This window comes from Pterocles gutturalis, unplaced genomic scaffold (genome assembly GCF_000699245.1).
Source record: "Pterocles gutturalis isolate BGI_N339 unplaced genomic scaffold, ASM69924v1 scaffold42646, whole genome shotgun sequence".
NCBI classification, from domain to species: Eukaryota; Metazoa; Chordata; class Aves; order Pterocliformes; family Pteroclidae; genus Pterocles; species Pterocles gutturalis.
This window is the reverse complement of record NW_010104482.1, coordinates 618-18786: the sequence shown is the minus strand read 5'-3', so window position 1 is coordinate 18786 and position 18169 is coordinate 618. Positions and strand designations below refer to the sequence as shown.

Below are 18169 nucleotides of genomic sequence, written 5' to 3'. Positions count from 1 at the left end.
CATTAAAAAGAAGTAAAATTAAGTTTACTCGTAACTTTATCTAGAAGCCATTTTCTTTAGTCACATCATTCATTTGCTTAATTATGATTAGAAAACCTACCCCTGTTTTATTTGCAAATTGAGTCTAATTTTATGTAGTCCCTGAACAATTCCACATTAGCCAGGCTGAATGACCTTGCATAAACGTTCAACATTAAACAGCCAGTCCTCAGCACACAAACTTTAGAGAAACTTGTCTTTACATCTTCTCTTATCTTTCAGTCATTACTGTTCATAGGCTCTTCTATCAAGTAATCTCAAAGATCAGGGTTGTTTTTTTTAATTATCTCTTGACACTCTATTATGAAACCAATGACTTAGTGTTGTTTGAAAACATTTTCTCACACCTAAGCTGACAGACCAAACCAACACACAACAAAGAAGGAATTAGCAGTACTCTCTTCAAATATCCCTGTGGGTTTTCAAAGCTTATAAGAAAAAAATTCAGCAAGGTGAACATCAGTCTTTGAAAGCCCCACGTAAAATACCTCTAGCACATGTTCCTGCTTCATTATCCCTTCCCCGGAGAGACAAGGATGTGCTGTTGTTACTCAGTGGCAGGCCTGGGAAGGCTATCATTTGGGTTAAAAATGTGCCCCTGTTGGGAATGCTCCCTAGGTTTGGTCTTGACCGCAGAGATCCAGCAATGTGCTCGTTTAACCCCAGCCAGCTCTCACGGCAGCATCAAAGCATGGAAAGAGTAAACTCAAATGGCTGCCTTGATGCATGTTCCTTCATTAATAAACTGATGTGAGCACGGTTTCAAGAGAGATCAATTTGTCTTCAGCAGTAAATGAAGGGCTTGGAGAGTATTAAACAACTTCCACGGTACAGCAAGAATTATTTGGGTTGCTGATACTCAGTATCGCTAGAAATCCACCTATCAGAGTAAGACGGCCTACAATTTGTAACAATAACTTTATTCTTTTTTTCCGCCAAGCTAAGTAGTGATAAGATTACTTTTAAAATAGCCCAATTATATAGGGTTTGAAATTATGGGCTTTGCCTGGGGAAAACATTAATTTGCTTCAGCTGGGGTTTTGCTGGTACAGACTTCAGGATGCATTTTTTCATCAGGGAATTAGAAAGAAAAAACGTGCAATATATAATAACAATGTTAATGTTAAAAACTTCTTTTTAACTGAAAATCGTGCCATTGTTTCAGCATTTAATTTCAGTTGAGGGAGTACTGTACCCATGAGTGATACTGCATTGAACTTCCCAGCAGGAGATTGAGTGGCATGAGAAAGATATTAAGAGGATTCAAATTCCATTAATAACCACTGGAAGCACATTTTTTGAGGACGTAAATACTATTCCTTTTTTTCTGATTCTTCATCAGCTTGACAATTACTTTAAGTAGGAGTTGCCCAGTTTTTCTGAAGAGTGGAAAACACCTGATCAGTGCAGTATTATAGAAGCCTGTGAGCCTGAAGCTCTATAACCAGCTACAAGATGGGGCCACCATTACCATGACTCTACACATTGTACCCACTCAGGACTATCTCCAGGGAAAAAGGAGCTATTTTAATATTTCGGAAGTTTTTTATTTCTGTCTCTTACCTAAGCCAAAAGAAATGGCAAATAAATAAGTACATAGGTACTGCACAAGTGCTAACTGAACCACTCGCTGTTTTCTTACAGGCTTCCTACATTCCATCAGGTCAATTTAGCAGTACATAAACATGGTGGGTTTTTTTTCATATTCACACTTTTCTTAGATCCTTTCTCTATTTCATTAATTCCTTAATTTATTACCAAGTTTCTAAAGCAACCTCCTTACTAGTTTTAAGTATCGTTGCTATGCCAGTACTAAGATTTTGAACACCACAGCTAATGCCACATGTTTTGAACAGGCCTGCTTTTGGAGAATTTAAAATTATCAATAAAGAATGTGTTACTATCATATTGTTCGTCCTCCTCTGTTCCTCAGGCCCTACACCCTGTAAGGTGACTAAACACACAGCTGTATTACACAAAAATCAGGTCTTATACACCAATACAAGATGCAACAGCCATTCCAAGAAAGACATAAGGTTAATTTACAACACAGAAAAGATTATCCCAAAGTCAGTATCAGTTTTATTCCATGCTGTTTTGGCTTTTAACAACAAGACAAAGTAATTAGTGACCAGGAAAGCAGAATTGTAAGTACACGATGTCAGCCTGACAAAAGGGAAGGAAGAGAAGGAAGCATCCATTCTATTTTCTAGACTGAAGATAGATACAAGGAAGTGAAAGGGTCTGTTGCAGTTTGCAGACAGCACATCTTACTTGTGTCAGCAGACCTTCTATCTCTTCTGCTGGACCGCTTCCATAGAAACTGACCCCACCTATTACAGAGATGGGTCTTCTTTTTCGGCCTCTGTGGTAGCCTACTGTATTGCTTTGGATCACAGACCCGACAAAAGCCAGTCCTGGCTGATTTTCTCCATCCCTGCAGTCTGTCTTCTGAGACTCCACTGCAACCGCATCTTCTGGTATAGAGAAACTTCTGATGGACATTTGGCCATAGTCTGAGAGAGGTCTGGGCCGAGATCTTTTTCCAGAGCCCCATCTCCTGGGTGTGACCTTTTGTGTGTCTGTCTTTTCTTCATCCTGGGATGGAGACCTCTTCCAGTGCTCCTCAGAAACAACCTTTTTAAATGTGAACAAGTCAAATAAGCCACAGAATTTTTCTGACAATCATTTGTGAGTTTTTCATATGGCAGATCAACTTAACATTGCTATAAAGAGTTAACCATAAATACAACAAATGCCACTGACAACTCAGGAAGAGAGAAGCTTTGCAAAGGAAAGACATGGTGATACTTGTGCTGAGTAAGGTTAACACCACCCAACCATTAGCACCTCTTAGGCAAACATAACTAATTACACTAAAACTCATCTATTACCTCAGCAGTACAGACAGGTCGTATCATAAACACCGTATTCACTGAGTGATGTCTTGGAAAGACAGCTCTAGCACTCACAGGACCTGTTCCTGTGCACAAGTAGGATGTTATATTTAACACTGGCTAAAATGATTCAACCAGCACGCTGTGTTTCTGGACTTTTTACCCAAGGCCTGAAGCAACAGGACAAGGGGCAACAATTTGAAACTGAAAGAGGGTAGGTTTAGATTAGATATAAGGAAGAAATTTTTCACTGTGAGGGTGGTGAGGCACTGGAACAGGTTGCCCAGGGAAGCTGTGGATGCCCCATCCCTGGAGGTGTTCAAGGCCAGGCTGGATGAGGCTTTGAGCAACCTGGTCTATTGGAGGGCGTCCCTGCCCATGGCAGGGGGTTGGAACTTGATGATCTTTAAGGTCCTTTCCAACCCAAACCATTCTATGATCTATGATATTCCTCTGCTTTACCTCTATTCAGTGACAAAAATAAACAGTAAGGCTGCTGTTTGACTGCTTGCTGATCCCATGTAACTGTAAGCCGATACCAAAACGAGCAGTTGCATTCCCTCCTACCGCTCACTCCCACACTCTCACTTGGGTCAGATGTAGAGATTGTGCACCCATGTGCAAGTTGGGTGAGCGAGCTCATCCAGTTTGGAAGGGAAAAGCTCATTTTGTATGTGCTCAGGGAGGTTACAGTCATACAGACTAGCACCAGAGATACATTATAACACAAATACAGAAAAAATTTATGTTTTTAAAGAGGAAGCTTGGAAAATTAGCGTGTTGCTCCTATTTAACAGCACATCTGGCTCACAGAGGTTAACGCCTACAGGTATCATAATTGCACTGGTACTACAAGTTTGGAAAGAAAATAACCTCAACTTGAATACTTGTTAGAGGGAACATTTTTAAGGATTTCAATACATTTGGAGTAATACTGCTGTAAACTTTTCTAGCAAAACCCTGCAGTTTTTAAGAAAAAATACTGCATGTAAAAATTTATATTCCGATTTCCCTCAAATTTCCAAATTCTCAGCATTTCATTGGCTTTTCCTGGCTTCTCTATAAAAACTGAAAAGAAATAGAAAAAGGAATATGGGTGTTTCCAGGCTGGGAGGCAGCTTGCATGAATGCCTGATGAAGTGAATGACAAGTGAACCCTGCCCCAAGTTCTCATACAAATTATGAACTAATTCTGACCTTTTTTTTGTAAAAAAAATCAGCTTACTTCTTTATTAGGACATCTTTAGACTACCCAAATGCATTTCTGATGATGTTCAAAGCTAGTAAGTATTCTAAAAAGAAGAGGCATCATTTTGTCTGGCTACATTTTGCTCATCTGTTTCAGACCACATGAAGGCATTTCAGGTGTTGCATACTCAAAACAAACATGCAGCCCAGAATCAGTCTTTCACAATGATGCCTGTGAAAGAGGATTTATCTTCTGTCACCTTTGTCTCGACCTACCATTTTCAGTCAGCCCAGTACAACTCTGATGAGCCTTTTTTAGAAGGTCACCTAGTACAGTGGGCAGATTTTGCTTTCTGTTTGAAAGACAATTTAAGACAAATTTCACTGGATGAAAGCACTCTAGCTACTAGGCAGAGTTATTAAACAGTCGGCATTTTAACATGATTACTGCAATTAAAGTATGAAAAATGATTCCTGTCATACATTGCTTTATATTCAATAATTTCACTTACAGTATTAAATTTATTCTAAATAGAGCAATTGTATAAATTCTGATTTCTATGGTGTCACACCTGTCACTCAAGCATGCTTCAGCTTCTCTGCAGATTTTAACTCAGGACCAGTTTTAATAGTATAAGCAATTCAGCAGAGAGTGACTCCCTGGCTGGAGCACCAGCACAGCTTCAGAGAAGCTGTCCCTAAAACAGAGCCCCTCCAAGGTTAGAGCAGCAAAATCACAGGTTAAATAAGGTTCTTACCTCAGAATCAGACACAGGTAAAGGGTCTCCACATATGCAGTGACTGAGAAAGGAGCTCATGAGAGTCATTTGATGGTTTTGTTTTGCAAAGGCTTGGCCGTAAGAGCTACAAATGTGAGCACACTCTCTGTGTAACCAGTCAGGCGAAGTTCATCCCATGATCCTGTACTTTTGGACTGAGGGAATGACACGTCACATGTCATCTCCTAATCTGCATTTTACACCCTTATCTTAAGCAATAATATTTGCAAAGAGAGGACTGCTCTCCTTCTGCAGCACTCCACCTACAGTAGTGATCCAAATGACAGCCAGAGTAATCTCTGCTGTGCCATAAAAACAATGCTGAAGGACGTGTACGTTTAGGCTTAGATCTATAAACTGCATTGAAGAATAAATACTAATAAAACAGAAAACATAATCCTCCCATAGCGAAAATCAAAGGAATCCAGACTGATAACCTCACATTTCTCTAAGTGACCTACTCAGGCAAGACCTGATCAAGTGACTGCTTGCTAGCAGGAATAAAATGTCCAGCACACAACTCATGGGCTCCACTATTGCAGTCACTTAAGCATAAGTGTGATCATTGACATCAATGAAAAAATTCTGAGGAAACAATTTTGTTCCACCTCTCACTGGCTTTATACTGGTGCAGTACCACTGATTTCAGATGACCTTCTCTTAAACCTTTATAAGTGAAATCAGGTTTATGTTATACAATTATTATTGGTAACATCTACAGACATGAGTAGAGATATACATGGCACATCATACAGAATGAAAATAAAAATGTCATGCACTGACTCATGCACTATAAGTGCTGGTAAAAAATTTCAAGATTTCTGAGAAGTTAAGGTCTAAGCTGAATCCATCCTGGATTTTCTGCAATTCATACCTGCTAGTCTAGCAACAGCACAGGATCACCATTAGAGTATTCATCTTGTCTTTTAGGCTGCATCCTCAGTTAGGTTTCTTCTAAGACTGCAAACACAAATAGCTCTACTTATTTATGCTAATGCAAATGTATTAATTTTATCTGGACAGCTGAATTCCTACGACAGCATATTAGTTCAGTTGTTGTATTTCAGTCGTTTTCCTTTTTTCTAACAGCAGCATATCTACAAATACAACCATTTAAAATGAACATTTACTTCAATCCAGGCTACACTTTAATTTGCTGTTGTTCCTATATAATATGCCACTTTCAGGGTGGGAATCAGCTCCAGATTCCCACATCTAATTTTTTATGTCTGCAAGGGAGGTGTCTGTATGTTAGGTAGATGTTAAAGCTGTCACTGTAGCCTTTAGAAATCTGGGGTGGAATTTTGTTGCCAACATAGGCACCCATGGCCATTTCAAATGTCCTAAGGGGTCTAAAATATCTCCACATACCACACATCATGCAAGTATGACACAGGAGGCGTGGGCCATCCAGAAGTAGGCCCTGGAAATGAGGAGGAACAAATCCGGGCACCTCCAGCAGCGCTGGCTGCTTATGTTCAGGCAATCGAGTTGAGCCCCCACACAAGACTGTCAGACAAGCCTACAGAGCACTACGGGCAGGAATCAGGTGCCCAACCTGATTGCAGGTAGATGTAGGCGGCACTACAGCCATGTTCCCCAATGCTGTGGGGAACCCATTGTTTGGTCCCCGTCTCCTGCTCCAGCAAGATGCAGCTGGCCCACAAGGTGCTGTCCAGCTGTGCACAGCTGTTTTGGATACCTGCCCCTCACTGCACTTGTCAGCTATCTTTAGGTATCTCGGTGGAGCTCCAGGTGCCACTTTCAGGTGTGCTGTTGAGGTGTGTTGTCCTCTCCAGGGCCCCCTGCCCACGCTGACCAGGCCATGGCAGCAGCTTTCCCAGGCTGCTCCCAGGCAGACAACTACATCACAGAGTCTGAGCCCAGCCAGACCGAATCTCTCCTCTGCCTGGGCCCAGGCTGATTTCCCAAGCCAGGTACAGCAGCTTCAAGGACTTGATCATGATCTCACTCAACTTGACCTGGCACTGGTACAACCCTGCTGCATTCAATGGCACATGACCGCTGCTGGCATTCCCTGTTACTCATTAATACCAATGTAAGCAACATCAGCATAGGTGTTTAACCACTGAAATGCTAGCTTAGCCCTCAGAGCCAGATGAGAGCCAGGTTCTGCGACTATTACCCAGACCACAGCATATATTTGATAAACTCAGCACCCAAAATGGTCTTCAGAGGGACCGCTGCCCAAGGAGCATGAGATCTGTTCTGTACAGTGCCAATAAAGTGTTCCTTATATGGATGCAACTTTCATCAGTGAAATGGCAGAAAATTGTCATTACCTGAAATTGCACGGCAGGACTTTTGCTGGCACAGCTACACCAACCATGAACCATCCTCTACCTGACTGCACTCTCAAAGCCCAAATGATAAGTCTGACACAACACAGCCCGCTGGTGGTCAGCTTGCTGCTGTTGGTGTGCTTGTGAGCACTGACATATTCCTGCCACCATGATGGCAAAGGAAAAACAATCCCTGGGTGAGTTTTTGTTAATGTGTTTATGCCAGTAAACTCCCTAATGAAAATAAAATCACCACTCTATAAAGGTGCTGATGCCTGTGTACATTGCTGAGGCTCCCTGCTCACTACTCTGCATTTCAACCCCTACCATTACCTGTTTGGATTTTTTAAATTTGATTTTTATGTTCTAAATGTACAATTAATGCTTCAGAATTTATACATATAGACAAGCATGGCAGTATAAGGGGACACTTGAATCTCCTGAAAGTTTCTTCTCTACCTGGCAATCTGCTGGGAAGTCACAGATAGGTGCCTCTTGGACAAGGACCCCGAGCCTTGCGGGTCTCCATGGGAAAGAGCATCCTGGCCCCCTTCTGCCTTAGCTCCACAATAAGTTGCTATGCTTCTTGTTTTAGTAGCTCTGTATTCTTGAGCTGCCTGGCTGAAACGCAGCCCTGCTGACTACAGCTGCCTTTTTCTAAACCAGAAAAAGGACATAATAAAAATCTAATAATGTCTTTACAAGAAATACATATTAATTTCCAAATGTAATTTATTAAAAGGTGTGATAAATTAAACAGATGATAATTCTGGCTGAGAAAAAGTTACAAGGAAAACCTGAGCAGGCTGAGAAGTTTCATAACAGAATTACTACATATTCTCTGTGCAAACTTGTGATGGAAAATCAGTCATGTTCTTCTGTAAATGACGAGGCTTAAAAGCCTCACATTATTTGCGCTATGTCATGTAGGTATCTCTGTATTTGATCACGAGTACACATTTCTGTGTCCATTTAGGTATCTATATAAAAACGTACAAACTTCTTATGCTAGGAATGACACCTATATGTCAGTATCATAATTGGTGACTATTAAAAATAGCTGATATTTCTGTATAACACCGTAACTGCCAAATGCTAGGAACTCAGTAGTAATATTAGAATTTATTTTTCAGTTCATATCAGCCACCAAAAATAGAAAGGACCAAGTGATCATGACCTAGTGGCCATAAATTATTTTATCACCTTCACTTAACAGAGTAAAAGTCCGGACAACGTGTCTCCATCCAGGTACATGATAAAAAGCAACCTTTGCACTTTTTCTTGTTGCTAAATAGCAGTGGGGGAGCATTAAGTTAAGTTCATTTATCATCACTACTAACTGAGGTCAAAAGCTTGTTTTATGTTTCATGGACATGATCAATATTTCTATTTGCAAACTGTTGTGACAGACACAGAGATTATAAAACTGTGGATACAATATAGCCTCTCAGAGAAAACATACTTATTGCTTTCTTTCTGGATTTTATAAAAAGACCCTGAAGTGTTAAGAGAGCCCAGTGATGCCCTGTAGATCCAACAGGCTGAGTTTCCAATAGTGATACCATCACAGCAATAGTTACCATGGAAAGGATTGCTTTTACCATAGAAAAAAGCATCCATTCAGCCAGTGTTTGTATCTTTTATCACAAACTAGCCAGAATTATTAAACCAGTCTAATTCACTTACAGGAAGAAAATTTCCATCTGTTCCTTTCTAATTAATATTTGCACTATATTATTTTTCTTTACATCCCGCTGCCTCCTCTGCCGCTAGCATCTTTTCTTTTCATTAGCCTTTGAGAAGACCCCAAATAAAAGCATAGAATAACCAGTGCTATTCAGCCAGTGGTCTGCAAGACAGGAGAATAAGATCTGTGAAACAACTGCAAAAAACCTGTTTAAGAACATATGCATTTACACCTATGCAAAAAAGCAAAGCAGAAGAAATCAAATAAATACATCCATATTTAAAATTTAACATTAAGTTTTAGCTGCTTGGAAGTTATAAACATTATAGCAAGATAATCTGCCTTTTCTTCCCTCCTCTCCAAAAATTGGGTGGAACCACAGCTTAAAAATTTGCAGACCACTGCTTCAAAGGGGGACCCCCTAAAAGAATACCACTGCACTGTACTAGTATGAGCTCCTAGAATGCATGCAGGAAATACTATGCACTGTAATAAAGGAAAATTACATTATGGTGCCTTGTAATATGGTAAAATAAATCCTCATTAGCAACACAAACTACTGTGATAAAACACTCATTTTGGAAGTTTTAGAAACTGGAAAAAAATATATCATTCTACTCTTGGGATTTGTCGACACCAAAGCAATTGTGGTGTTTTAACTAATAAATACCTATAAAACCTTAAAAGATCAGGCTATATAGAGACAAGCCTAGACAAAATTTAGCCATATAATTCTAAGGCATTTTTAATGCAGGTTTGCTTCACTTAACCTGAACCCTGAAAGGCTGCTTATCATAACCAACAAGCATAATGCTTTCCCTCTCAGCAACATGCCTTACCAAGATTAGCAAATTCACCTTTATAATATCCACATTTCACAGATAAGGAGCAGACACAAAGCAGTTAAGTCACTTAAGTCACAGAGGAAGCATAGGGCTGAACTGGAAATGACAAGCAGATCTCACGACTCTCAAATCTGTTCTTCAGCCTCAAGGATTTCCTTCATCCTCTCCTCTTAACTCATTTCCAAAACCAAATCAGCTAACGCATTTCCGACTGGCATAGGGGAGTTTGCAGGGAAATGTATTTGCTTTGCAGAAATAATCTTATCAGTCATATAAAAATGCAAGCGTGCTAAAACCAGAAAACTGTTTCCACTAGTTTTCCGGTGATTGATATTCGGGGACGGCTGGGTGATGCTCTAATGCTGTCTCTTCTTTACTGCAGTATCTGAACTGGAACAGCAAGCATGTAGTGTGTAGTAAAGGAGTATTCATATCCTCCGCCTCTTTTTAGAAGATGTATAGGCATTAATTAGTAACCCTAAATAAATCCCTAATTTCTAAATTGACTCAGAACACCCCAGATCAAGTAACAGATCTAAAAAAAAAAAAAAAAAAATCCATTTTCCTTTTCTTTGGCAAAACAAACAACTTTTTCCAGGCTGTTTTTGTAATATCTGCTGGTGAACCTCAAAAGCCCGATGATAACCACAGGTTGAAAGTAGAATTTTATGCTAACACAGCAAACCATAAAAAGCCATAGGCTTTGTGTCTCTTCAGCGTTCCTCCAGGCAGAGGTCCTCTGGCTCTCCCCCCTCTCAACCCTTCCAGAGCAAAGCCTCATCGTTCCTGCCCAAGCCCAGCCATGGGCCAGACCCAGCAGCAGTCAGAACCTCCAGCTTGCGCCGGGTGGAGCTGCCTTGGGCAACTCTATGCCTGCAAACTATCACTTCCTAGAGCATGGAGTAAGGGTGAGGCTGCTGTGGTTGAGCTTGGAGTAGAAGAGTTGAGGCTGCTGTGCATGGTCTCCTCCAGCACCCAGAGGGTCTGCCAGCTTGCCACAGCATCCCACTCCGCATCCTGGCACCACAAGCAGCACAGCAGTCTCCGGGTGCCAGAAAGGGGAAACGCAGATGGCTCAGACGAAACTCTGCAGCTGCCTCTGCTCAGTTTGGACATTGCAACCTCCCCGAGACACGAAGGATTTTCAGTGCTAACAACTCAACACTGTGCTCAACATAAAAAAACAAATTACATGGCCAGAAGTACTGTTCCACTCTCTGGGGTACTGTTACTCCTGATACCAGGGTGAGCAGCACCCGGATATTACTGAGGTGTCAGAGGAAAGCTACCGTAGAATCAAACATCAGACACTCTGGAAAGGCAGAGGAGCACAAATGCAGTAAGGAAAGGGAGCAGCTTGCCCCGGGGCTAACTGCAGTGGAGCCCATCTGAGCTCCTCCTTTCAGCATCCACAGACCCTTTTGCAGGGATGACAGTAACTCCTGTTATTACCCTACAGTTTTCAGGAATGGCCAATTTTATTCAGCAGTGCAGAGTTACTTGGTCTAAAATTAAACCTGATCAGTAATTTAGATTACTGTCACCACTGCTTTGTTTTTCTTCTTCATAGAAGAGTATACAGCAACAAATTATTACAGGCTGTACTGAATGGCAGACAGTTCTCCTGCAGAGAGCTGGAAGAGTTTTTTCTGTGACAGGAAGATATTAATGTCCTTTGAGGGTTCCTTCTGCACCATTGCAGTGATTGGTTCTGCAGTTTCTAGCAACGCACAGTGGCTTCTGGTTTAACTCTGGGCAAGCGCTCCTGGAAGTTGCTCTTTGAACAACTGTGGAGACATTGTGTGAATGTATCCTGACCTGGCAGAGAAGCTCAGAAAGTTTAGTGTAAATCCAATGTCACTCGGTCTAATTGAAACCTCAGCTTGCTGTCAGAGATGCCATTGAGAGCCTGTTACAGTGCTCCACTGCTCTGTCCCCAGGCCCTGTAGACAGCAGGACCAGAGTGCCACTGGAGTGGCAGCCCTTGCTCCAAATTACAAGCCCCATAGGAGTAAACTCAGTTTAAGAAATCCCCCCCCCCTTATTTACTTTACCTAAGCATCCTTCACAGTTTAGCACATTTTCAGTTATACAGATTAAGCTACACTCTAAATTGCATGCAGATGAACCAGAGGTGAATAAGTTCACAAAGAAGAGTTCAGAGAGCTGAAACCAGCTAGCTCCCAGAAGCCATGCTCATGCCCAGCCCCACAGCACTTGGGAGCTCCTGGTGGGTACCAAGGATGCCCATCCTCAGCTTCGGCTGCTGCAGGCTCCTTGTGGGTATTGGCCATGTCCATGTCCAGCCACCACCCTTTGGTCCTTCACTGTGAGGACATTTTCTGAAGCAAGAAATAGGAAGGACGAACAGTGCGGACAGAGCCAAATCCTCTCCATATTCCCACCTGTACAGCTCTTCTTCCTCTTCTCCTCCACAAGCTGTTCCCCAAGTTAAGCCATCTGTGCTCAGTATTCAGAGCCCAGAGACCTGTACGGGACAGACCAGCTCAACCCTGTCAACAGCTGAGCACTGGGGACTGCATGATGTGGATTAGCTGGATCACTGACTTTCACATGAGTCAACAGACAGGTCTTAGAACTCTTAAAATACAGTCTGCAAACATAATGTGACTCAACCCTAATTACAGCAGAGTTACCTCTTCACTGTAATTTAACCTTCCTTTATAGTCATGCAGATAAGGTTTTTCAATAATAAAAAGTCTAGTTTACTGTGAAGCCAGATGCCAGCAAGGCAACTTAAACAGCATGTGCTCTAAGAGCTTGTGAAAGACTAGGTGAAATGTCAAATAACTTGATTTGTCTTTTTTGCAGACAATTTAGAACAGTGTTTTGTTCAGGCAGCCTTAGTGGCTGACATATGCCAGTCCAAAGCAGAGTTTAAATTTTCTTTATTTAGTGACATGGGGCTTTTCTTTGGGAAAGTAAAGACTATGTGAAACAGCCCAAATACAAACCTGTACTTAATCATCTCCCCATGCTATTTAAAAGCAATATATTGAATGTAAGTGATAGTGGCATGAAGCAGAGACCGGGAAAACATGGGCTGTCACAGACGAGCTTTGGTGACTCACGCCTCTAGCTTAAGTGCTGAGGTGTGGATCCAGGCTGCACTTAATTAGCTCTTCCCTGGGAAGCAACCTCTGGCAGGACCAACAACAGAGAAGGCCAAACACCCCCCCTGCTCCAGTCCAAATCTTGCATTTCGGCAAAACCAATGAAGTGACAGAAGTGACAGGATCTCAAGACTGAATGACATAGGGAAAAAAATCCCCAAAAACATACAGTCAGGTAAATGGGTAGATGCCCTTGTGCAAACACTGGAAAATCAGCTTTGCAGCACTGGGGAAACACAAAGCAGAAATGTTTAGTTTCCACATTTGGGAAAATACAGAGATGGACAAAGTTCCACAGATTTCATGTGCCAACTAACCTACTAGATGAGTGGGTAAGGGAATAAACTAGATTTGCTTCTAGTTACGGCAGCCAGTCCTGCCTGAAACATTTGAGCCTGACTGCTTAGCACCTCGTAAGCTTTGTACTGAAATACGTCTCGAAGCCACAGATATTTTAGTGGCTGTACTGGAATGCATACTGGCTTTTAGATAAAATAAATCCATACAGAAAAGAAGATGCATGAAACATGGAAACATTGCAGATCTGTCTGCCAACACAGTGTATTTAAGGTTCACGCAAAGTCTTAAGAATTCGGGATTTGCATGGCTCAGCATTACATTTCAACTGATTGTTGAGAATGAACCAAGTGCTTGACTGTCACAGGAACAACTTGCTGGGTGGGTACAGCTCTGCAACGCGGAGGTGTAAGGTAGAATTAAAATTGAATTGTAGTCAAAAGTTCAATCCCCAATGACCTCATTGTGTGAGTATGTGGCATTCATAGAAGTGCCTGCGGGCTGAATAAACGCCAATTAAAAAATAATCTGGCATAAGTATCTTTGGTACCAAGCTACCTCCGCACTGAGGGAAACATGCTGTAAAGAAGGAGGAAATGAGCAATGAAACCCTCCAAAGAAATGGCCGGGAGAAACCATACCACTCTCCCTGTTTCATAATCACTCTTGAGTGCCGCAGCTTTAAGGCTGTGTATGGGATGAGGAGCAGGCGTGGAAAAAAGAGAGCACAGAGTTTACACCCCATGCATAGTAAGACAGAAGTAAACCCTGTGCTGCACAGCTCCTGCTTCCAATCCACAGCTACCACCTCCAAAAGCTTTGCTTTTTTGGGTCACAAGAGAGGTCTGGATGCAGCTGCATCATTTGGGTTGACACAGTTAGTATGTCATAGACAGAGGGCTCCAGGCAGTGCTTAGAGCAGAAAGAGGGTGCTACAGTCCCTTGCTGCTGCCCCAGCAGCCAAGAAGTCCATCCCCTGGCCACCATTTCCTTCACTTCCCACAGGGCTCCATCCTGCACCGGCCGCCTGCCCTCTACACAAACCCAGAGCTGCCACCAATGCACACTCCATGCTTTGGACAACTGAAGGGAGCACTAGAATGCACTCAGCATTAACCTAAAACATGGTATAATACAAAGAGAAAGCTGAAATTGCACGCTAGATAATAATAGAATGTGGTGTTAAAATTAAAACTGCAGTAACTTTTATCCACCCAAAGTACACATTCATTTAAAAACTGTAGTGGTTTGTCGGGAACTAAGGGGAGGGACACACCAAGTTTCTCTTGGGTCATGATCGCAGATCACCACTAGATGGTACGTGCGTAGCGTTAATTCTGCTCCCATATTATTCCCGGACTGACATCCTCTTGCCTCTTCTGGCAGTGGGAAGGCGGCTCCTCACATACCCTTTTAAGTGAGAGTTTTGGAAAACATGGATGGCTGTGGCAACTCTGGCACTCCAGAAGAGGAATAACCTCAGAGCCCCAACAGTTACACACATTGGGTTTATTTTTCCAATCTTACCGTAGCTGCAAGAACTACAGTAAACAAACTCACTTTTCTCCAGCAGAAGGGCAATATTGATAAGCTCTGCAACCATTTACAGTTACTTTGCAAAAAGCATGCCAAGCTTTTAAAAGTAAGCCGGCTTCACAGACTTTGTAAGACTTTACTGCATGAAAGGCTGAAGTCTGTGCAGCTGCAACAGTCGCCTTTGTCTGTCTCATACCTGAGGTATAAAATACTTTTAGTCAAACTGAGGTGACTTAAAAGATATGTCAGCTTTATTTTGTAAATGGTTTCCATATCCATACAGATTCAGAGGGATTTTTGCCCTGGTGCATTTTTCCCAATGAATATCAAACCTTCCTCTGCTGTCTCACCCTGAGTAGCTCAAAACCACATTACTGCACATTGCCGGGGCTGAGGTGAGCCACACCATCTCACACCGGTGCAGGACACATATGACAGCTCTTCACCAACACTGCCAAATCATCACAGCTGCTCCAGTGCCCACTCACACAGTGCTTTAGGTAAGGGCACAGGGTTATTACGTGACCTTACCTGAGAGGTGCTGCAGCACACCTACCCATCTACTGAAGAGTACCCAGTCATGCATTAGGTGCAGTGAAATGCTGATGTCTTCACGAAAACATGAGCAGCAACACACTCAGCCCAGCATGTAAAGTACTGCTGTTTGAAATTTGCAGGCAAATAAATACCCAGATAGTTTACCCTCAGCATGGCCATCATTACACAGTGAAAACATCAGATACAACTGAATGCTTACACCTCTATACTGTATCTTTCACGCCACACTGCTCTACAAGTACTACCAACGTACTGCAAGGCTTCCAGAGGCAAAATGTTTTACACTGAATCAAGACAACTTTAAGACATACAGACTTTTCAGAGACCTTTCAGCTTGGAAGGAAACACAGACAGACCCTGCTTGGGCTGGTAAAATCTGACAAGACCACATGACAAGGTGGTGTATCTGCAGGGTGCAATAAGCTGCCCTTGAAAACGTACACAAATAGCTTTGTTGCCAAAACTTTCTTTGACACTAATGTACAAAGAAAACATAATTTGATGTTAGCATCCAAAGATAATATATTAAAGGAAATAATTGCTGTCAGCATATTTTAGCAATAACAAGCCAGTAGTATTCAGGTTATTTTGCATTGTTTGCATTGCTTTGCATTAATAAAAACAAAACCTGACAGATATATATGCAGCTTCTAAAGGATTTTTCTTTCTTTCTTACCTCTTCCTTTTTCTCTTCAGCACCAGCGGCTAAATTGAGGCTCAGCTGAGAGTGGCTGCTTATGCCACTGTCTTCATTTCCATCATCATAGTACACAGTTTGCACTGAGTCCTGGAAGCAAACAGGATTCCTGCCCAGCTTCAGCCCCGGTACCTCAACTCTCTCCTCGCTCTCCGATGAGCTCAGTGACATGGTGCTGTGATGGTTTGGGCACTGGAAATTCATACTGCACTTGACCTTCTCTGCAGTGGGACTCTGAGGCTTTGGAGTAGTTGGCCTGACTGGAACATGAGGGTTTTCAGCTTCATACGTAAACTGCTGGGTAGCTTTTGGTTCATCCCTGTCCAAATAAAACACTTCATTGGGAAATGGACTAATGTCATTCAGTGTGGGTGATAAACTATCAGAGTCTGGGATATCTGATGACGTCTTGAGGCTTTTGTCTTCAGCAACAGCTACATTTACTTCAGCTTCTTTATCCTGAGCAACTGCAGGGCTTTGCAAGCAAGGTGTTCCTGGCAAGGAAGAGTCTGGACTAGGTACTGGGGAGGTGCATCTCTTTCTGTCATGATCTGTGCTGCTGGAAACTCTGCGGGAATAGTCATCATGCAGTCTGCTGTTTGACCGTGTTCTCTGGGACTGCTCGCTGGGAGAAGGAGCCATGCTCTTAGGAACATCCTTCTTCCACGCAACATCTGTAACATTACTGACAAGTTTCAAAACTCGGTCAAAATCCTTTGCCCTGATAGGGCTCTTCCATCGCTTAGATCTCCTCTCAGGGTTCCCACTGGTTTTGTCCAAGTCAGCAGAAGTTACACTCACAGTCCTTGGTGGTATCTGCTTTTCATTTGCAACCTTGAGGTCAGTGAGGTTTGAAGTGGACTTCCGCTTGAATGAGCTTTTTTTCAGAAAGTTCAAATTATCCGAACTTTTGCTTCTCCGATAAATGATCCTGTTGTTTTCAGAGTCTTTCACCAAAATTTCACAGATCTTTGTCTCTGCAGTGACAGGTGATGTTGGCCTCATACAGTTGTGATGACTCTGACCTTTATCTGTGTCCAGCAAGTTTATGCGGCCAGCACCATAAGCCCGCCTGATGCTGCGTGAGCGGTGAGTATTCCTCAGGAAAGACTCATCGCTCTCCTCCGCATCAGAGCAGTCAGAAGCTAAACCATCCACTGCATTCTGAAAATCATGTAAAGGCCCCGAGTAGGAATACCTGTTAGTGTGAACTCTCACCACTGCACCATTTGAACCATGTTTGCCTATATCGTTCTCATTTAAGATGTCTGAACATTCCCTTGTCTGAATTCCTTGAAGAACTGAAGATTTCAACTTCTTAAAAGATCCCATTTTTCTGATGGAAGACAAAGCATTCCACGTGGATGAGTTGCCCATCAAAACCAGAGAGCGAGGCCTGTCGGAGCTGGAATTAGCCCGTTTACGAGGGGTGGTGAAAAAGCGCATGATTTTGGAAGGGCTGAGTTTGTCCTCTTGAATTTCTTCCTCATGACTGTTGCTGGTGCTGTATCCCCCATTATGGCTTTGGGGATCTTTATTATCCATAACTATACAAGTAACGGTGGTGCCATTTCCACAGCCATTTGGAAACGTTGTCATGCTCTCCACGCTGTATGCATGGAGTCGGAGGCTGGGGTAGCTCAGAGTGACGCTGCTGTCTCCACCAGCTGACCTTGCTGCCTCTCCTTCATCTGCTACACCTTGGTCTGTCTTGCTTTCACATTGACTGGGTGAGCTGAGCTCCTCAGGCTGCACTGCCTGCATCAGGAAAACAAAAGCAACCATTACAGAAATTTCTTTATAAAGTCCCCAACTAAAAGCAGTTTGAGCCCCAGTGTAGGAAATAAAGGCATGCACAAAACGAAGTAGTTCTTTTTCGCCAAACAAAGGTGCATGGCAGTGGTGAGGAGAAAACATTCATAACTCTTTCAAAGTATAATTGCATTCATTAGCAATTCAAGAGACCAGAATAATTTCAATATGTACTTGTTTTTCTAATGTTTAATAACCTAATACATTCAGTATGACTACCACACCTACCTTACAATGCTAAACATATTCCCCACACACATTTAGAGGAACCCCCAACATTATCCATCCAGTCTTCCTCCTCACAGTGCTCAGCACTGAACTGCAAGACACACGAGTTGTTTTCATCCAAAAAACTGAGCACGTCCATCAAGTGCCACCTAATCCTCAATCAGTAGGC

General features: G+C 42.4%; 1 protein-coding gene across 1 annotated transcript in view; it reads right to left on the bottom strand.

Moving 5' to 3' along the window:
- The window catches only part of SPATA13 (spermatogenesis associated 13), a 43549-nt gene extending 26119 nt beyond the window's left edge, over positions 1–17430 (bottom strand). Inside the window, exons 1-2 of the mRNA XM_010087077.1 lie at positions 15940–17430; positions 2314–2676 (exon numbers count right to left, since the gene is read on the bottom strand). Coding sequence (XP_010085379.1) covers positions 2314–2676; positions 15940–17406 — 1830 coding nt within the window. The 5' untranslated portion in view covers positions 17407–17430. The remainder of the gene's footprint in view (positions 1–2313; positions 2677–15939) is intronic.
- Positions 17431–18169: the final 739 nt, after the last annotated feature.